The sequence below is a fragment of the Pyxicephalus adspersus genome, chromosome 6 (assembly GCF_032062135.1).
Source record: "Pyxicephalus adspersus chromosome 6, UCB_Pads_2.0, whole genome shotgun sequence".
Classification (NCBI taxonomy): Eukaryota; Metazoa; Chordata; class Amphibia; order Anura; family Pyxicephalidae; genus Pyxicephalus; species Pyxicephalus adspersus.
Genome location: NC_092863.1, coordinates 95,440,933 through 95,463,155, shown reverse-complemented (window position 1 = coordinate 95,463,155; position 22,223 = coordinate 95,440,933). Strand labels below are relative to the sequence as shown.

Below are 22,223 nucleotides of genomic sequence, written 5' to 3'. Positions count from 1 at the left end.
TTATTTTTTTTTCTTTTCTTGGTAAAAACAGATCAGAATGTAGTATAGGAGACATTTTAGTGGCTAAAGGTGATATCTGATCAAGAAAAAAAAAAAAAAAAGTTAATCTCCATGAGTGCATCAAGTTAAAATATACAGTGGTATAAATACCGTTGGCGGTATACTGTTAGTTGGGCAAGTGCTGAGTTCAGTGAAGGGAGCTCACAGCTTACTGGGGATAATAAGAACAGATAGGTTAGCGAAATTGAGAGAGGGGAGTTTGGGAGGTAACCCAGTCAGACAATTGGATGGTGCAGGTCATGCTTAGGTGTCGTGCCTTGGCATAGTTATCCATCGACAAAAGAAAAACACACATGAAGAAGAGAGAAGACGACGACTCTGGATGGCCTGCCTAATCCTCTGGCTGCATCTCCAGGTGAATCTCTGTGACGCCTGGAAGCTCCGAACCAGCCAACAGGACAGGAGGCAATGTGGGGGTGACACAATCCCCCCCTAAGGGGGGTTGAATGGTGGCACACTAGCCTTGTCTCCTGAAAGGTTGTAGAATATTGAAGTGTTTCAGGAGGGTCACAGTGATGGGAGGAAGGATGGGCAGAGGTTCAGTCAGTAGGTAAGCATGGCCTTCCCCCATACATTGCCTGGCTGGAAAAGTAGGTAGGTGTAGGGTACACAAGCCACATAGGTAGGTGGTAGGAAGTGAGGTAAGTATACATTACAGGCTAACTCACCTTCCACTGCAGACCATCCAATGACCCCATAGAAGCTGCCCCAGTTTTTTTTTAACATAGCATGTTGTACAATTTTGTATTTCAGGCCAGAAAATGCATATTGTACAAGAAGTATTTTAGCGCTCCAAATCACACCCAGACATCAGTGAAACGCCCAGGTGGTTAAATACAGTAAAATAATATTAAATATGAAATATTGTGTATGGGGGAACTTTCTCCAGCCCTGGAGAGCTTTGATAAATCAGGCCCAATGACACCCTTTTGCCTATAAATTGTGGCTCAGGCCTACTTGCAGAATTCCTCCAGTCGGCAGGTGGCGCTGTGACTCAGCAGCAGTCTTTATGAAGTATAATTGCAGCCTCCAGACCATAGATGGCGCTGTGTCTCCGCTGGGATTGTTGTTGCCTGAGCTAAGGAGGGGGGAGGTGTTGTAATTGGGCCCGGGGGCTGCACAGTTCCGGGACCGGGCTGCTTTCTCCCGCTATGTCTGACGGGTTTGAACGTGCTCCGGGGGCTGGTAGGAGCAGAGGCCGCGGCGTGTTGGGCTACGGGAGAGGCCGGGGGGCGGAGCAGGCGGCCACAGTACCCGGATTTCGGGAACAGCAGCGCTCCAACCCTGAGGAGAGCAGCAGAGGCACCACCCAGACCCGACCGGGGGGAGTACAGCACCAAGAGCCGCTCAGACCGCCTCTCACCGCTCCGCCTGACATCACTGCAGGTACCGGTCACTAATATCCCACTCCTCACCTGTGCTGCCCCGCCCCCTGCACTGCTGACTACCCCTTCCCTTTCCCATCTGTGTCACCCACCTACCACCCCCATCTGTGTCACCCACCTACAACCCCCATCTGTGTCACCTCCACCCCCCATCTGTGTCACCCACCTACCACCCTCCATCAGTGTCACCTACCCACCCCCCATCTGTGTCACCCACCTACCACCCTAATGCCTCCTTCCCAATAATCACTGCCCCTTACCCGCTTATCATCACTTCTTGCTGCCCTCCCATAATTACTGCCCTTTATTTTCATCACCAGCCATCCTCCAATCAGAATCAATGCAGCCCCATATCTACCATCACAGACCGATTCCTACTGTCCCTCCCCCATCCATCACTGTGGCTCCATATCTACCAACAGAGACCCATCCCCACTGCCCCTGTACCCCAACCACTATTACTGCCCCTGTGTCACCTTATTATCACTATTTCCTCCTGTCTGTTGATGCTGCCCCTCACTATTCCCTCATTCCAATTCCTGTCCCTGTATCCTTCCATTTATTAAAGTCCCCTGTCACCATCCTGGTTCTTATACTGATACTGCTCAGTGCTGCCCCCATTCTTTCGCCATGGGGCTGCCCCAGGGAGAAGCTTCATGTAGAGTCATCCCAGAGGCAGCCGTTCCCTGGCAGGAGGAAGTGATAACCCCACCCCACGGCCAGTGGGAGCATTGCCGATCTGTGTTTGTACCTTCCTGTTATTGCAACCCCTCCTCCTCCCTGCCTATTCTGCCCTTCTATCACTACCGTCTACCTCCTGACTCTTCTGCCCTCTCCTCTTCCATACACTGCCCTCCCTACTTCTCTACCTAATGATATTACTGCCTGTTCTCCATCCCCACACTGATTCTGTACGCTTCCTTCACATAAACCCCTGATCCCCAACCTGAACCTCTCATCAGTGTCGTGGGACCACCAAACCCAGCAGAAGCCTTCGCTGGGCACATTCACCTCACCTGTACCATGGAGACTGACCCGTGCTTGTTGTACAGTTAGGTCCATAAATATTTGGACAGAACAATGTTTCTCTAATTTGGGTTCTGTACATTACCACAATTATTTTACATGACATAACTCGGAATCCAACAACTTTCAGCTTTAATTCAGTGGGTTGAACAAAAAGGTTGTATAAAAATGTGAGGAACTAAAACCTTTTTTTACACGATCACTTCATTTCAGGGGCTCAAATGTCATTGAACAATTGACTCATGGGCTGCTGTGGGCAATTCCTTCCTTATGTCATTATTAAGCAGATAAAAGGCCTGGAGTTGGAGCTTGTATGTGGAAGATTTTGCTGTGAACAGACAACATGCAGAGCTCTCCATGCAGGTGAAACAAGCCATCCTTAAGCTGCAAAACCAGGAAGAAACCCATCTGAGAAATTGCTACAATATCAGGAGTGGCAAAATCTACAGTTTGTACATCATGAGAAAGAACAAAGCACTGGTGAACTCAGCAACGCCAAAAGACCTGGATGTCCACGGAACACAACAGTGGTGGATGATTGCAGAATCATTGACATGGTGAAGAGAAACCCCTTCACAACAGCCAACCAAGTGAACAACACTCTCCAGGAAGTAGGCGTATCGATATCCAAGTCTACCATAAAGAGAAGACTGCATGAAAGTAAATACAGAGGGTGCACTGCAAGGTGCAGGCCACTCATAAGCCTCAAGAAAAGAAAGGCTAGATTGATAGGCCAGAATATGGCAAGAAAGAAGTATGGAGAGGGCATGGAACAGCTCATGATCCAAAGCATAGCACATCATCTGTAAAACATGGCGGAGGCAGTGTGATGGCTTGGGCGTGCATGGCTGCCATGGCACTGGGACACTAGTGTTTATCCATGATGTGACACAGGACAGAAGCAGCCGAATGAATTCTGAGGTGTTCAGAGACATACTGTCTGCTCAAATCCAGCTAAATGCAGTCACATTGATTGGGGTTCGTTTCATAATACAGATGGACAATGATCCAAAACATACAGCCAAAGCAACCCAGGAGTTTAATAAAGCAAAGAAAGGGAATATTCTTGAATGGTCAGTCACCTGAACCCAATTGAGCATGCATTTCAGTTGTTGAAGACTAAACTTCGGAGAGAAAGCCCCACAAACAAACAGCAACTGAAAGCCGCTGCAGTAAAGGCCTGGCAGAGCATTAAAAAGGAGGAAACCCAGCATCTGGTGATGTCCATGAGTTCAAGACTACAGGCTGTCATTGCCAGCAAAGGGATTTCAACCAAGTATTAGAAATGAACATTTTATTTTCAGCGTTTTATTTTGTCCGATTACTTTTGAGCCCCTGAAATGAAGTGATTGTGTTAAAAAAGGTTTTAGTTCCTCACATTTTTATGCAATCTTTTTTGTTCAACCCACTGAATTAAAGCTGAAAGTCTGCAGTTCAACTGCATCGGAGTTGTTTCATTTAAAATTATTTGTGGTAATGTACAGAACCAAAATTAGAAAGAAGTTGTCTCTGTCCAAATATTTATGGACCTAACTGTAAGTTTTCTATAATCTCACACATGCTAAATATTCTGTGTGGCCCCTTGGCGGTACCAGGGGCCACAGCAACGATATGTTTTTACCTGACCATCACTGACTTCTGATTGGTCTCCTTTGCCTACTATTCTGCCCCATGCAGCTATAGTTATTTCTGCTGATCACCATCGCTGGTATCCCTGCAGGTTCTGTATTATATTTCTCCCTCCATCACCTCCTTTTATCCTTGCTATTTTGGATCATTTACCATCCCATCTGCTTGATGTGAGGTAATAAACTCGGACGCTGGCCTTGCTGTAAACATATTTTTATATAAACTCCTTGCTTCGGGAATGGTCACATTAGTAAATCACATTCTATGCATTGTGAGGGCTCACATGGACAGAAATTTAGTCTGATTTCCTAAAGCTCTCAGAGGATGGAGAGAATACATCATTTTTCATCTTTCATCAGTGAAGCTGGGTAATCCAGCAAACCTGCAATGGATCTGGTCCAGGATTCAAAACATTTGATGGCCAAAGACTAAAGAAATCTATTTCATGTTTGCTGGATCACCCAGCTTCACTGATGAACGTATATCTTCTCTAGCCTCAGAGAGCTTTAATAAATCAGGGCCAATGTCTTCCTGCATTTCAGTCAGCAGATTGATTGCACCTGCTTTGCATTTCTTTGGACCCGGCACCTCTTATTGGTATGGCTGTGATTTAGACGATCACTCTGCTTCATAAATGCAACATTTAGTGTTTTAGGTTTACCCCAATCACCGCTGAATTCTCTGCCATGGCCAAACATATTGGATGACCTGACCATTTCAGTCAGAACTTTCTGAAATTCCATTCCTTGTCCTTAACAGCGTTCTTCCTAGAATTTGTTTTAGCAGGGTGTGAAGGAGCTCTAGGCAGATGGCAGCCTCTATATTGTAGCAGTACTTTTCAGCCAATAACAGCCAGGTGGTTACTGAAAAGTGCTGGGTGGTACGCCCAGCTAGAAGCCTCTGGGGAGAACTCTGCGTAATACTGACCCAGGGGCGAAAATCCTGGGTAACACTCCATCCCTCTCTACTTTCTTCCACATCCCTTTAAAAGTCTATTAAATCATTTTCTCCACTTCTTTCCATTACTATTGCATTCTCTTTGATCTTTTTCCAATCATTTGTAGCTTTTTGCAATTTATTGTAGTTAATATCATGGTAACTCCACATCATTCATCGCTGGAAAGACTCTGACCGTCGTATCCAATCCCGCAAGTGTTTCTCTGCACCCAGCACTGCATTCACCTTTATCTGAACAGTGCTGCTTGCATTACCTCAGACCATAACTTAGGGGTTTTTTTTTTTTTTTTGCACAAAGTTTATTCGTGTTGCTACTTGTTTTTCTAAACCCGTAATACCTACCTGTCCCCTCTTCATCGCAGGGCACCGCCATCTTCATCTCCCCGAAAATGATCTTTGGCCATTTCAGTAGGCCGACCCAGAATGATATCACTCCCACGCTGATGTAAGGGAGGTAATTCATTCCCACCAAATGTTGGGTAGGGATCAGGCAGGTAAGAACGGTTATTGCAGAAGAGACATTTAATGTGCCTGTCCCTTTCTGTAATAACCCCCCTGCATGATCGCCATTTCTTCCAAGTGGGACTTAGTTTCACTTTAAATAGAAAGAAGCTGAGGTCAGGTTTTAGGTTGCAATAATCATGTGGCTGACTATTGAGCAACGGCTAAATCCCCTGCTCTTGTTTATCATGGCAGAGCTGTACCAATATTCACTTGGATACTCTTTGTTCTTAATAGTTTCAAAACATATTCTTCAATGCAGTTGACATTTTCTATTCCCTGTATCTGTTGAAGTTCAGATTTCCATCATTCAGAAATGTAATGATAGACATATACTACTTTATTTATTCTTAGTGCTATTTTATTTGTAAATATAATTGATTTACAAATCTTAAAAAAAATATATAAAAAAATGGATAATGTAATATAACTGTACAAAAGCATATATAATATATTAAATATATATATATATTATATGAATATTTCTTTGTATTGGACTCGAAACAGCTATTTTGTATTGAATTCAATACAAAACTATTTGAATTTCCTGCCGCTAAGTCCCGGCCGCACCAACGCATGTACCGACGTCACCGGGAAACCCCGTAGGATGTCTTTGCATTTTGCGGCTGGAGAGGAGGCAGACATGTCCCCAGGACCTGCGAGGACCAGCAGGATGCCGGGGGACAGCGACGGAATAAGGTAAGTGGGTTTTTTTTTATGCTTTTATGTACCCCGAGTCTGACTCGGGATTACCGCTTTTTGCATGTAAAAGCGACCCCAAGTCAGACTCAGGAATACCACTAGGGGGGTTAATTCAAAAAAGCTGTTATTATTATTAATATACAGTATTTATATAGCGCCATCATATTACGCAGCGCTGTACAAAGTTCATAGTCGTGTCACTAACTGTCCCTCAAAGGAGCTCACAATCTAATGTTCCTACTATAGTCATATGTGATTAATGTAGTCTAAGGTCAATTTTTTTTAGGGGGAAGCCAATTAACTTAACTGCATGTTTTTGGGATGTGGGAGGAAACCGGAGTACCCGGAGGAAACCCACGCAGACACGGGGAGAACCTGCAAACTCCATGCAGATAGTGTCCTGGGTGGGATTCGAACCCAGGACCTAGCGCTGCAAAGGCTGGAGTGCTAACCCCTGAGCCACCATGCTGCATATGTGTATAGTTTAAAGCAGAATGAAATGAAAAAAATGAAAAATCACACCTTTAATCCTGCAGTTCCCCCAATGGCACTACTCCTTGCCACGATCCGGTCCCATGTCATCCTGGAACTCCTTTTTGTCCCAGTGCCGGGAAGGAGTAATAAAACGCCACTTACCTTTCCTTCTGCAAAACCCCTCTCTCCAGACCTGACCTAGATTCGGTCCTATGCCGTCCTGGGTTCTTTCTTCATCCCCTTGTCATCTTGATTTTGTGTTCTCCTGCCTATGTCTCCCAATCTTGTACTGCGCAGACACAAGATCAGATGATGTATCCAGCATATAAATAGGGGAAAAAAGAGTGAAAGTCTCACTGCGTATGCGTGAGACAAGCACTTTTTTCCCATTGGAGGTAAAAGCCCCTTCTGCATGCCCGATCTAATGTGCAGAAGGGACTTTTACCTCCAATGGGGAAAAAAGTGCCAATCTCATTCGATTAAATTTTTTAATAATAGTTTTTGAAAAATCGCTGCAAAGCCTAAATCTGATAAAGGCAAAACTATAAGTGTGAAAACCCTGAACCAATATCAAATATTCAACTCATTCAGCATGTTGCTCCAAGTTTGTGCAGAACTGTAAATAAAACACAGCTTACCTTTACTTCTGCAGAGCCCCCGACCTAAATTCAGTCCTATGCCATGCCAGACCTGCCATGTTCTCCCGTCTCCTGATATTGCATTGTGCAGACATGAGATCAGATGACATATCCGGCTATAAATGGAAAGAAAACATGCAGATCTCATTGCACATACGTGACATCGGCACTTTATTTTCTTTTGCAGGTAAAAGCCTCTTTTGTGCATGAGAACGGGCATGCGTAAAAGGAGCGGCCTAAAGCCTCCTGGGATTTGTCACAGGAGGCTCTGCACCCCTATTCAGTCTTATCTTATTATTCATTCATTATTCTTATATTATTATTCATTCTTATCTTATTCATTCACCGGAAGTCAAAAAGGGGAAGGGCTCATCCTTTTATTAGGTTTTATTCATTCTCTCTAATTTTTTTTAGATATGATTTTAGAGGGAAGTAAAGCTTTCATGGCTCCTTCCTCTTATCTATATATGTGTTAATTGAAGTGTAGGTGTGACATGCAGTACTTGCCTACTTTTTTCCTTGTGTTAAAAGTGTTATCTTACATGTCTTTTTGTATCTTTTTCTATCTATAGATCAGATAAGTCAGAAAAAGACTCAGTTAATAAACCAGAACAACCCAATGGCGGTATCCAAAACCCAGCCTCCGGAATCAGGGTCGGTTATCTCCAACCTGTCAGTAAATGCTGCAGAGTTTTACCCTCCTGGGTACTCTGTAGAGAGCAATGTGAGTATTATTCTTAAAATGTTGGCTTTCAGATTGGCATTGCTTCCTTTTCATGCTGATCGTCTGGAGCAATGTTTCCCAACCAGAGTTCCTCCAGTGGTTGCTATGGGTTCCTTAAGTAATTTTTGCCTTTCAGCCAAAATGATCGTCAGTGCCATTTAAACTATCTTTAGGGCTGACGTCCCTCCCAGTGGTCAGGAATTTAAGAGGAACTCTTTCCACTGACCACCACACTAATGTAGAGTGAGTTGGGTAATTATAGCAGGGGTTCCGAACCTAAGACCTGAAATTAGTTCAAGGGGTTCCCGCATGTTGGGAAACATTGGTCTAGTGTATGTTAAAGTCAGTCAAAGGTATATTTTTGTGTTGTTGGTGGTGGCAAATTATCTAACTGCATATTTTTTGGTATGTGGGAAGAAACTGGAGTAAAATCCATGCTAACTCCATGCATAACTACATGCATAGTTATAACTCCTTTTAATGACCCTAAAATTAATGTAATGTACTCACAGGTTCCCTCATTGACCTCTCTTCGAGCCATACCAATATCACCTAAGACACACCTCTCATGAACATGAGGAGAATGCTGCTCTGTCCAAAACCTTTGTCACAATCCTACAAAAAAGTCCTAGTAGGAAGAAAAAGCAAATTGAGTTGTGTTATCTTCTACACAATTTTATTGGCATCTAAGCCTGTTTACACACATGCAATAATTGTTGTTTTCTTTCACAATCCTTTCCAACAGCAAAAGACTGAAGGATGCATGAACGAGCTCTGCACATACTGTGAGAGGGCAGAACGACAGAGCAGCAACCTTCTGTTCTCTCTCCCCTTCACTTAACCCCCCCCGGTGTTCTAATTCTGTCCGTATAGTCCAATATTTAATAAAGTAAGAAAAAAAACACAAAAATCTGTTAAAACAAGGGTGCATAAAAATAGGGAAACATGTAATATAACTGTACAGTAGCTTGTATATGAAAATATATATATATATATATAAAATATAAAAATTTCTTTGTATTGGACTCAATACAGTTATTTTGTATTGAAGCTAATACAAAATTATTTGAATTTCACGCCCTCCCGCACAAACTGAGGCATGCACTGATGTCACACGGAGCTCCCCGAGAAGGTCACTGCCTTCAAGGTTCTGCACGGACGGGCGGTACGCCGGAGGACGCCAAAGGAAACAAGGTAAGTGTTTTTTTTTATGTTTTTAGTGACCCAGAGTGTGGCTCGGGGTTACCGCTTTTTGCATGTATTATTTACCCATATCCACACTCGGCAATACCACCAGGGGGTTAATTATTACCGTTCGTGGGTCCACTTAGTCTGATATCAGCCTGAGGCGATTATCAGATGAGAATCATCTGACGTGTAGGTAGCCTTACTATTTTTTCCTAGTGTTGTTTCTTCAGGATGCTATTTACCTAAGACCCTTTTATGGTCATTGATGCAATAAATCTTATGAGAACACACCAGCAGTTTATATCTAATCAGTTAGCCCTGAGCCTTGCAACCTGCATGCGTGTTGGCCTGGTCCAAGCAGTTCCCTGTTTTGTTGTATTCTTTAAATCTGATCTCCAAGGAAAATAGAAGTAATGGAAAATACGGTATGTTTTTGTTGATGTTCGGTGTCCTTATTCTGTTGTTGGGACGTGAAATATTTTGAACAGAGGCACAGACTGCATTATAAAGCAATGGTTAAGGATCAGAACAATCTGCGGGTTATCATCATTGTACATCCCAAATCTTCCCTTCCTTCAGAACAGGTTAGGGAGCTGCTGCCCACTTTTCAGCTGTCTTTTCAAATTCATTTGGCTCTGTCAAGACTGGCAGTAGGAAAGAATTTAGAACTTTGCAGAATAATCAGAAAAGTGGAGGTAAACTTACCAATTTAACTGTTTTACGAAACAAATTTCAAGTTTATATATGTTCGATATATTACAGATAAATACGATAAATCAAAGAAGAGTTTTTTTGGCAATTGAACAATGAAATTTTAATAATCAAATTGAGATTGGACGCCACGTAGGGTGCCTATGAACTCAACTCAGGTCAGCTGTAAAAGCATAGAGGAAAATAATTATCTCTTCCCAATGCGTTTCACCAGTACAGCTTCATCAGGGAACAATAGAGATGTATTGATGTCTTCCATCGGATGGTATTGAACTCGAAAGGTTGGTTGTTGGTAATAATCATGTAAACTGGCAAAGGTCTTTATTACCGTATTTTCGGATTATAAGGCACACTTTTTTCCCCCAAAAGGAGGAAAATGAGGGCGCGTCAGGCGGCTGCAGTTCCATCTAGCCTGGCATCCACCCTGCAGCATGGCCCCTCTGTTCTGCAGCCTCATAAACACTGATGCGGGGATCATTCAGGGAGGGGAACGGCGGCCGTTCCACCCTCTTCAAGGGACTTTGCACTAAACTCATCAGGCAGTGGAGAAAGCCTTACCTTACCCCTCCCTGCTATTTCCTAGCAGCCCCGTCTATAGGGATGCTGGGGATGTGTTTTAGTGTGAGAAGGCTCTGTGTAACAGTGGTGAGTGGGGAGGGAGGAAAAGAGGGCACGAGGGGAAGTCTTAGGTAAGCATTGCTTGGTTTCTTGAGCAGCAAGTCATTCTCCTATGACAGGTGAATTGTACCTTTCCTGTAACTATAGTCTTGTAGTGCAATATATGTACAATGTGTCATGTGCAATGTGCAATCTCTCTCTCGTTAAATATTATTCTGCTATATTTTATTAAATACTTCTTTATACTATTTGGTTCAGAATATTTTTTTTCTTGTTTCCCTCCTCTAAAACCTGGGTGCATCTTTTGGTCAGGGGCGTCTTATGGTCTGAAAAATATTATTAGAGATTCCGAATTATTCCAAATAAACATCTGATGGTGGGAAAATTGAGTAAAGGTTCAAAAAATCTTAGTCTACTTTAATCCATTTGTAAAAGTTAGTATGCAAGGTGTTCTTATATTCACTTTGTATATAGCTGGGAAGATCCTAAAAGATTATTCTGTAGGCATTGTTTGTACATAGCAGCCAAGGTTATCCTTTGCCAGACTGTTCAATAAACATTTCAAGTTCTGTAAAAACTCACCAATGTTTTGTTCAGTGTTTGCATTGACATTCTGCCTACTAGCACATATACATTGTGTGATACATTCAAGGCTGATAATTCTGGTAATAACGGTCACATATGTCAGCATTTGATTGGTGACATAGCTGATTGGTGTCATAGCTGACCACATTTGCAGCACCATGGCACACTTCTAAAATCTGCCTCTTTCTCAGCAGATAGAAGGGTTCAGTTCATTTTACATACCATGCAGGACTACCTTACCATAAAACTATCAAATCCAAAGGACTGCAATGTTCTCCCTGGCCCCTTTTATCTGGGTGCTCCACCCGGCACTTTTCATTGAACAACTGACTGTTTTTGGATGGTTACTGAAAAGTTGGGTCACAATACAGGAGCTGCCACCCACCTACAGCTTCTTCCCACCCAGCTTAAAAAATGTGGGGAAAATACTGGACTGAGTATCTACAAACAAGATGTTTGGTATCTATTCTCTGTTTCCAATCAATGTATGTCCAAAAAACATTAAAGCAAAACTTCAGTTACAGAACATGTGTGCTGAGTTCTTTCTGTCAATATGACATTCAAAATTATTCAACAATGATTAACTATATAAGTACTACTAGCTCCTATTCCAGGTTTATTTGGAATCTCTTCATATGGAAAGCGAAAGGGTCATCAAAAATAAAAGTGAATGTGGTTCAGTGGATGGATCACAAGATGTATTTTGAGTCATCCATCCAGCTATACTAAATTTGTAAAAAATGTTAAGCCTTCCCTGTTAATATATGTAAAATTCTTGTAAGGGGTAATAATATTCATGTCACAATCTATCAGTCTCTTGTTAGGGACACAATATAATATTTGGTTGTTAGTTTAGTTAAGTTATAATAAGAAGTCATATTTCCAGATTACCTAAAAGGCATAGGCTGGGTTTAAGCATCATTGGGATCTCCATTTCATCATACAGACATTGAACAAGTTTTCTCCAATAGTCACGCATAATAGGGCATTCCAATGGCATCTGCCAGAGGCAGAGCTATTTGGAACATAGTAGGCTACGGGAGGGTGTAAATTTAGATGATAGGAGTTAGATACGGTTTGTAGTGGATATCTACATGGGGGAGCTTATCTGACATGTTATGGGAGATTCATTTATGAATCCCCAAGGCACCATTGCTGAGACTTCCAGTTTCTTTAACATATTATGCAGCGCTTTACAAAGTCCATAGTCATGTCACTAGCTGTCCATCAAAGAGCTCACAATCTAATGCCCCCACCATAGTCAAGTCTTTATTACAGTCTAAGGTCTTTTTTTTTTTTTAGGGGGGTAAGCCAATTTTGGAATGTGGGAGGAAACCTTCGCAAACACAGGGAGAACCTGCAAACTCCATGCAGATAGTGCCCTGGCCAAAATTTGAACCTGGGACCTAACGCTTCAAAGGCCAGAGTGCTAACCACTAAACCACTGTACTGCCCCAGAATCTTTTTTTTTAAACTGGATGGTAAGAAGCTGTAGGCAGGTCTTGGCCCCTGTATTGTGACCCAACAAGTGCTGGGTCTAGGGAGAACACTGGGTTTCCTATTTATGATTGATATTTTTATGGTAGTGTAGATGCCTAATTCTTTTGGGGTCACATGTCAGGTATACAGCTGAGATGTAGATTTTTTGGGATAAGGATCCTCCAGAATAGCAAATATCAGGTAAATCCTCCACATTTTATACAAATTAGCTGCATGAGGGATCTGAGACTGCTGTGACAATATCTCACTACTGCAATTCCCACATAATTGGTTTATGTTTAGCTTGCAGATAACATGTTGTAAAAGTTCAGATTTTTGCGGATATCAGAACTCATGTATTATTATTAATAATATTATTAAGGATTTATATAGCGTCAACATTAGGCAGGGCTATACATTAAATAGGGGTTGCAAATGACAAACAAATACAGACAGTAACACAGGAGGAAGAGAGGACCCTGCCTCGAAAAGCTTACAATCTAGGAGAACATTACGCAGCGCTGTACATTAAATAGGGGTTGCAAATGACAGACAGATACAGACAGTGACACAGTAGGAGGAAAGGACAGTGGTTGTATGTAGAACTCCCATTTCATGTAAACAGATGGGAAATTTTTTTCATACAACCTTTTGCGGTTGCTTTTTGTGGACATACAAATTAATTTCTGTCCAATCTAAGGTAAGGAATTTGTATATTTGTTTAAAGTGTGTGACAAGTCTGTGATTTTAACCTGGTTCTTCTTGTAGAACTTTGTAGAAGAAAATGGAGCCTATCAGGTCCCTGAAATGACCATGGCAGAATATGTACAAGACATACTGACCCAATTAACTCAACAGCCCGGGAGTTTTGAGATTGAAGTCTTCCAGTTTACCGATGTGCTAAACAACTGCGTTACCACAGAAGAATCCTTACAGGAAGTTGTGGAACTTGTCTATCAGCAGGTATTGAACAAACTTTAGTATTCCGAATGCTACCAGTTTGTGTCTGTTCAGCCACACATATTGGCTGCATCTTGCTCATGGCTGCTGTAATAATGTTGTTACCTTGTGGAAGAGTTTAGTGTTCCGGTGATGAGATGCTGATCAACAGTTGACCATTCCTAGATTAAGACAATTTTCTATAGGGTACTGCAAAGATGAGAGAATGGGTGACACACTTCTGGAAAATGTAAAAAAGTGAACGAGCATGCGCAGAAGGGGCAGCCTGCTGGGGTACTTGATGTATGTTATTCCAGGAGGCTACGGACTTCCCCTTCTATTTAAAAAAAAAAAAATTAGCTTTAGGATGAAAAAAACCCACATTTTTTAACTTTATATAAAAAGATTATCTACCGTTTTATATAAAGTAAAGGATGTGATAGTCTGCAGTTCAGAGGCACGCTAATAAAAGTGATAATGATATTTCCAAAACGAATGACCTTTTTAATAAATGTGAAATCATTACAAGTGGAACTAAACCCGTGTTCCTTACCTCATCCTGTTCCCACTCAAGGCGCCGCCATCTTCTTTTCCTGTACAGAATCCTTACCTTGATTGGGTGGGCCATGATGACGGCACGCAGGAGTTCATAAATTCTCGCCATGCACAGGGAAAGCCAGCATCGCCAAGTATTCTGGCAACTAAAGCTGTGCATGCGCACCTCAACTTTTTGACAGAAACCTGCAGTGATTAGGCAGGTATTATTAAACAGGAATTATATAGTGCCAACATATTACGCAGCGCTGTACATTAAATAGGGGTTGCAAATGACAAAGACAGACAGTTACACACGAGGAGGAGAGGACCCTGCCCTGAAGAGCTTACAATCTGAGTTGGAGAGGGTATTGCAGACATCGTCTTTCTTTCTGCAAAAATTACCTGCTTGATTGTGAATTCTTAGAAGTATGGTGCAGGTAAAAAGGAATGTTTGGCTTGTACCTGTTTTAACGCTCTTTTTCTGCTTTTAAAAGAAAAATGTAAAGCTTACATTTAATCTGCCTGTGCTTTGCCATTTTGATTTTCTTTTTCTCTTTTTAGGCAACATCAGTACCAAACTTCTCCTACACAGGTGCCCGTCTGTGCAATCATCTGTCTATTAACTTACAGATAAACCTACAGAACTGTAACTTCAGACAGCTGCTGCTCAAGAGGTAACTTTATTAATTAAATTCATAGTTTTAAGTTCTAGGTTATGTCTTTTCCCTTGAAAGGGACTGGGTTACTCTGGAAAGAGTGTGTGACTAAATTCAGGCTTCCCAGTGTGCCGTTTACCAAGTTGTGGAACAAGCAAGCATGAGATCAATGAACCTGTTGGGTTAGCAGCTGCAGGTTAAAAGGTTCGGTGTGATCTGTGGCAGGGAATTTCCAAGCCTAATTTGTGAAGAAGTGAAGAAGGCACTTTACAGCTAGGAATAAAAATTTGAAGGACATATTGTGATTGGGGTTTCTCAGCAGGTTTACATTTTCAAGGATAACAGTGTTGGGGTTTGGAAAGTTCTAAGAGTGCATCATGTGTTCTTTTCATTTGAGAGCTGAGATTTATTTTTTATGATGATCTGGCTGTACTGAACAAAAATATTTGTTCTCAAAGCCACAGAGGTTCCCTGCAAAATGCCAAGTACTTATATGAACATAGCATACTTTAATAGGCATTAAATAAGTGTATATCAGTGGGGGATCTGGAATTACCCTGAAAGCGTTGCTGGCATGATCAGTAAGAAATAGGCTTGCAGACAGTTCCATAATTTTCCACTGTGATTGTATCTTCTGTCATGGGGAAATCCTGAAATAGTGAAACATTGTGTGACTAGGTGCATGCGTGTTTTTCAGGTCTACTTCCACCTCTGAATAGACAGAATAACAACAAAAGAACCCTCAAAATCCCAGGGCTCAAAAGTCAGAGCTTGATGTGCATTGTGATGAGTAAAATAAGTATTTGATCCCCTATCAACCAGCAATATTTCAGGCTCCCAGTTGTCTTTGCTGTATGCAGGTAAATGAGCTGAGATTAGGAGCACCCTCTGTAAAGGCGTGCTCCTAATCAAGCTTGTTACAGTACCTGTATAACAGACACCTGTCCACAGAAGCAATCAATCGATCAGATTCCAAACTAGCCACCATGGCCAAGACCAAAGATCTGTCTAAGGATGTCAGGGACAAGATTGTAGACCTACACAAGACAAGACAAGGCTGGACTGGGCTACAAGACTATCGCCAACCAGCTGGGTGAGAAGGTGACAACAGTTGGTGTGATAATTCGCAAATGGAAGGAACACAAAATACCTGTCAATCTCCCTCGGTCTGGGGCTCCATGCAGGATCTCCCCTTGTGGAGTTGCAATGATCATGAGAACAGTGATGAAACAGCCCAGAACTACAAGGGGGGAACTTGTCAATGATCTCCGGGCAGCTGGGACCATAGTCACCAAGAAAACAATTGATAACACACTGTGCCGTGAAGGCCTAAAACCTTGCATAGTCCGCAAGGTCCCCCTGCTCAAGATAGCACATGTACAGGCCCGTCTGCAGTTTGCCAATGAACATCTGAATGATCCAGAGGAGAACTGGGTGTTGTGGTCAGATGAGACAGAAATTGAGCTCTTTGGTGTCACCTCAAATCACCGTGTTTTCAGGAGGAGGAATGCTGCCGGTGACCCAAAGAACACCATCCCCACTGTCAAACATGGAGGCGGACACATTATGCTTTAGGGGTGTTTTTCTGCTAAGGGGACAGGACACCTTCACCGCATCGAAGGGACAATGGATGGGGTCATGTACTGTCAAATCTTGGGTAAGCACCTCCTTCCCCCAGCCGGGGCATTGAAAATATGCTGGAATACCTATCCACGACCTGACAATGACCCAAAACACATGGCCAAGGCAACAAAGGAGTGGCTCAAGAAGAAGCACATGAAAGTCCTGGAGTGGCTTAGCCAGTCTCCAGACCTTAATCCCATAGAAAATCTGTGGAGGGAGCAGAAGGTTCGAGTTGCCAAACATCAGCCTCGAAACCTTACTTACTTGGAGAGGATCTGCAAAGAGGAGTGGGACAAAATCCCTCCTTGAGATGTGTGCAAACCTAGTGGCCAACTACAAGAAACGTCTGACCTCTGTGATTACCAACAAGGTGTTAGCCACCAAGTACTAAGTCATTTTTTACAAAGGGATCAAATACTTATTTAACTCATTACAATGCACATCAAGCTCTGACTTTTAAACCCTGGAATTTTGAGGGTTCTTTTGTTGTTATCCTGCTTCACCTAAACATAGCATTACAATTATAGACTAGTCATTTCTTTGTCAGAGGGAAAAAGTACAAAATCAACAGGAGATCAAATACTTCTTTCCCTTACTGTATACAAAATTCCTGAATACTCTGAAAGTGCTTGCCTTTTTTAATTATTAAAACAAAACAATTTGTAATTTACTTTTGCATAACAATAACCAGCAAAAATTTGGTTTCTCGCAGTTGAGGGCTCTCAGTTGGATTATTAATGATCAATATTCTCTCGCTGGGTGAAAAGAAGCTGTAGGCGAGTGGTGACCCCTGTATTGTGACCCAACTATTCAGTAACCACCCAAAAACAGCCCGGTGGTTACTAAAAAGTCCTGGGTGGTGCACCCAGCTAAAAAGACCTGGGGTAAACCCTGGATGATGGTGCTTCAGTTTCATATTGTTTGCTCATTTTTTATATTTCTCATTTTACTCTCCCCTACAGGTGTCAGACAGAATTTGAAAAAAGAGACCAAGCAGCAAAAGGGGATGAAACCACAAGAAAGCGGTTTCATGCTTTTATACTATTCCTGGGTGAACTGTATCTTAACCTTGAGGTATGAATAATCAGATCTTCCCTCGTTGTTATATCTGTTTAATAAGCTTCATTTAACCAGGTGCATCAGTTTATTAAACAGGTTTATCCAGAAATGGCATAGGATTTTCTAGAATGCCAATGTATTTTATTTTGGTGGGTAAACCAGTATGTAGTTTATCTATCTTATAATAAGCAGCCCTGGAGGTATAGTTGACCCAGGGGCAAAAAATAAATACATACATTTTGTATTTAACTAGTAGGAAAAAAGTGTTTCCTAATGACATATCAGCTTAGCTGCCTTTGCCTTTATTAATATAAATATTATTAAACAGTATTTATATAGCCCCAACATATTACGCAGCACTGTACATTAAATAGGTATCGCCTCTCCGTTTGAACAGCAGCTTAAAATGATACCCTATAGCAGTGGTCCCCAACCCCTGTGCCGCAGGCCACTGTCAGTCCGTGGCTGGTGAGTGGGGGGCCATAAATGACAGAAGCGCAGGCAGCAGGAGCACCGGCTGCCCTCCTTACACTGCTCTAAAGCTAGTTATAGTGTGACAGCAGGAGCACAACCAGCGGGAGCGTTGGCAGCTCTCCTCACACTGCTTACACAGGAGATGCTGAGATTGGCAGAGCAATGTATGGAAGGTTTACACTTCTCTGCCATTCCCAGCAGCTCCGCCACCTGACAGCACACCGGCTCTCTTACACTACTCTGTTACTCTCAGCTAGTGTGCTGACAGAAGGCCGAGCTGCTGAGAATAGTGTAAGCTGTACATGTACTGGGCCGCGGCAAAATGTTATTCTATGCTATGGGGACCTGCTGTCAGAAGGGTTGGGGACCACTGCTCTATAACACACAATGGGATTTTGGAGTAGAAACAAACCAAAGGGTTCTATTTATAAAACTGGGAATCTGACATTCCTTCAAATATCCCCAGGTGGTGTTTCAGTGGCAATCAATCAATTCCCATGTTTGAGGGAATGTTAGATTCCCTGTTTTTCTAATAAAGCCCCAGGGGTAAGATATTCATCTCATGCTAATAAGTGACCACTTTGTTTTGAGCCTCTTTTATATTAGTTTCCTATTTCTTGTATAATAAAAGTAGAGATTGTAAAATAGATGATTATGATCATAGTAGAGTTCTTTCATTTAAGGCAATTGTGTTGCCCTTTTAAACAAAAACAAATCGTGTCCTTTCCTTGACATTTTTACTTACTGTAAAGTTACCAGAGGAATCTTCACAATAATTACATACCTATCTGCATGGATGAGATGGCTATGTCCCCTATCTTGCACTGTGGTATCGTTTCAAGAGATAGCTGTCACTTTAATTTCCATACATTATCTTGAACATTTGTTTATCTTAAGAAAGTAACAGAAGCAGTGGTTTTATAAATGTTTCTCTGTTCTGTTTTCAGATAAAAGGAGCGAAGGGACAGGTGACCCGAGCACAGATCCTACAGAGTGGTCTCAAGGAGCTACTGGATGCTTTGTTCTCCAATCCAGTGGATGATAATGTAATTTGTGCTGTGAAACTGCTGAAGGTAAAAACCAAGCTCTGTGTGAAAACCTTTTTTAATAAACTCCATAGAATTTGTCTTTTCTGCCACCTAAGCTCAGGCTACGTGCTCATATCTGCTTTATTCTTGATATGTAGTAATCTGTAATATTGTTAGCTGTGTCCTGTAGTAGTGCACAACCTAAATCCTGCATGTACATACCCCATATCCATAACTGAGGAAAGAAAAGGGAAATCCCAGTTATCTCGATATGTCCATAAAGTATTGAACACTGTGAATGGGTAAAAAAAAAAGTAAAGTTACCCTGTAAACTGATCAAATGCCATAACATAGGGTAAAGAGGGCCACACGCTTCCATTTTGTTATTTCTTATTTAGCAGCACCAGATACTTCTTCCATGAGTAGAGGCCCCAATTCTACTGGCCTGTGAATATAAGTTCACTCACATTGAAGTGTATGAAACATTAGATATAAAACATTGCATGCTTTTGTTTTTTAGCTAACTGGATCTGTCCTTGAAGATGCGTGGAAGGAGAAAGGGATCTCTTACATGGATGAAGTGATCCAGAGAATGAAGAATGTAGTTCTGGATGCAGAGTGTAGCAGGTTGAAAATGGCAATTAGCCCATCGCAGTTTGTATCTACTTTGGGCTTTGGATTCATGTTATACCCCTTTTGCAGAAGATATATTTCTTTAATTTTCAAACTTATATATGTTTTATTGCTTCAGGGATGTGAAACAAATGCTCCTGAAATTGGTTGAACTTCGGTCGAGTAACTGGGGAAGAGTTTATACAACTTCAACCATCAGTGAATCCACACCTGATAATGATCCCAATTATTTCATGGTAAGATTATTGGTCTGATGCCTCCTAATAATCTATTGTATATACACTTTACATTTAGCCAAATTAAATAGCACTTGTCTAACCTTTTACTCTAAAAGAACCCTTATTAAAACAAACATATTGGGGTCATTTGAAAAATGCTACTTACATTGGAGACTGGAAGGTAGAATGTCCTCCTTACAGCTGTGGTCAAACATGGTTTCATAAGCAGGCTCATGCCCAGTGGTGTGGGCCCTGGAACTATGCAGATAGCATTAAATGGGAGGTCAGGGAGCCATGCAATCCCAATGTAGAATTGGCTGAAACTAAACATGATCAGGGTGCCCTGTGATGTCTCCCAGTGTCTAGCATTGCACACGGGTATCACACTACCTGTCCCTGCTCCAGAATCATAGCATGTCACTATATAGCATCTACCTAACTAATAACACCAGCATATCCCCTCTCTCTCTCATTTATAGTGGGGGGACCTGATGTAACCGTACCCTTTGGGGACGAAAGCTTCTTTGCTAGCAGTGGGGTAGATTTCTAAAAGTAGTATTGATGGGATGTTTGAGTAAAGGGTGGTGTTAAATGTAAATAAGGAAACAAAAGGATAAATAACCATAACTTCACGGACTTGATTCTCCTTCACTGAAAAGTTTTGTTGATGCATTTTTACATTCATTCCATTTTAGAATGAGCCCACATTTTACACGTCTGATGGCATTCCCTTCACTGCTGCAGACCCAGGTAAGAATATTTTTCAATATCAAGGTCAATATTGTGCCTTGTCCTGGTAATGATTGCCAACTGTTATTGCATTTTCAGATTATCAAGAGAAGTACCAGGAGATGCTGGATAGAGAGGACTTTTTCTATGACGAGAATGGGACAGACTTACCTGGTTCAGGAGATGCGTATGTCTTTATTTTTTACTATTTTTGTTGCCATTTGAGTCTGTCCGTCTGAATCTTTCCCACTTCTTATGTAAAGATTAACCCCACCCAACTGTGTGATGATCAGGAAGTTAGCTCCGAGAGAACGTAGTATGTTGCTGTACAGGATTAGCTTTGAGCAAAGCTTCAGATAAACCCACTGTTGTTTGTACCATCAAAAAGTAGCTGCAGTATTCTACCCCAAACTTTTTTTTCTGTTTCAATATATTTTTATTGGTTTATCAATATTCAACAAAGAACATTTGAAATACAATAAATAGTTCATGTTAAATACAATGCTTGAAAATAAAAACAATAGAGTGCAAACTACTGAAAATAATCAAAAAACTAACAGGAATATTTACATCACAGAAATTTTTTTTAAGCTGAGTGTGAAGAATCTTTAGATGGTGGCAGCCCCTGTATTGTCACCCAACTTTTCAGTAACCACCCAAAAACAACTACACGGTTACTTAAAAATGCCAGGTGGTGTGCCCAGGTAAAAGGAGCTGCGGAAAACACTGAGACAGCTACTTGGACAGTCAAATAAGTAAGAAGGTCACATGCTCCCCCCGGAAGTCCTGGGCATTTCCAGGCATTGCACCTAGTGGAGCACTGGTCAAGTGGGGTGAGGGTGGCAAGGGTTTTTAAAGAGGACCTATACTGGGAATTTATGTAAGCTTCTATTGCTGAACTCATTTGTATGTAAAGCTGTCATTTGGATTCAATGGTTTTAGTTACACACCTAAAAAAAGAGTGGCATTATCTGAACACACCTGAGCTTACATACTTATTCTGGGTCAGTGATTCAGAATGTATTAAAAGTGGAGGATTATAACCAGGTCAGAAATGGCAGTTTACATAATCAGTCACAGTAGGTCCTCACAATATAGTATAACAAAAGGCAACAATAACTGAGATGATGATTTCCTCAACCAGATTGTTTATTCAATGCAGTCATCTAAACACACCTGTAAATCTTTTTTCAGTGTTCAGTGAGTATATATCCTGCAGAAGTTTGATCATTTTTATTTCAAAGGTTTTTTTATTGAATTCAAATATAGTTTACAGTAACAATTAAACAGCAGAATAGGGGGGGAATAACGAATTAGGGCCCCCCAACGTTATGTAAACACATCATACAAAAATAGTCATGTGTCATGAGAATGTCCAAGCATCACTCAAACCACGTACATCCAATTAAAATAAAGGACATATAACCCTGATTTTCCTTTGCAACTATTATCAAACAAAATGGAAACAAGAAATTTTGGCACAGGTAAACCAAGTATAACCATTTTGTGTCAAAACAACATTGTCCTTTTAGGGTTCTCCTTAACCACCTAGCCGGTATGCCCGACCTTCGTACGGGCAAAAAAAAATGGCTAGGATGGTTAACCCCGTAATTTTGTCACATCCTTACCTCCATGGTCCCGCTGTGCACA

At 41.7% G+C, this 22,223-nt stretch overlaps 1 protein-coding gene across 2 annotated transcripts in view; it reads left to right on the top strand.

The window, feature by feature from the left end:
• The first annotated feature begins 1,127 nt into the window (after positions 1-1,127).
• Positions 1,128-22,223, top strand: part of PAIP1 (poly(A) binding protein interacting protein 1) — a 26,457-nt gene continuing 5,361 nt past the window's right edge. The window contains exons 1-10 of one of the 2 annotated variants that reach the window (XM_072416676.1): positions 1,128-1,446; positions 7,945-8,096; positions 13,446-13,640; positions 14,715-14,827; positions 17,395-17,506; positions 18,913-19,038; positions 19,514-19,647; positions 19,745-19,862; positions 20,540-20,594; positions 20,673-20,760. In XM_072416676.1, the coding sequence (XP_072272777.1) occupies positions 1,212-1,446; positions 7,945-8,096; positions 13,446-13,640; positions 14,715-14,827; positions 17,395-17,506; positions 18,913-19,038; positions 19,514-19,647; positions 19,745-19,862; positions 20,540-20,594; positions 20,673-20,760 (1,328 nt within the window). In that variant the 5' untranslated portion in view covers positions 1,128-1,211. The remainder of the gene's footprint in view (positions 1,447-7,944; positions 8,097-13,445; positions 13,641-14,714; positions 14,828-17,394; positions 17,507-18,912; positions 19,039-19,513; positions 19,648-19,744; positions 19,863-20,539; positions 20,595-20,672; positions 20,761-22,223) is intronic. The other variant, XM_072416678.1, reaches the window with a different exon arrangement.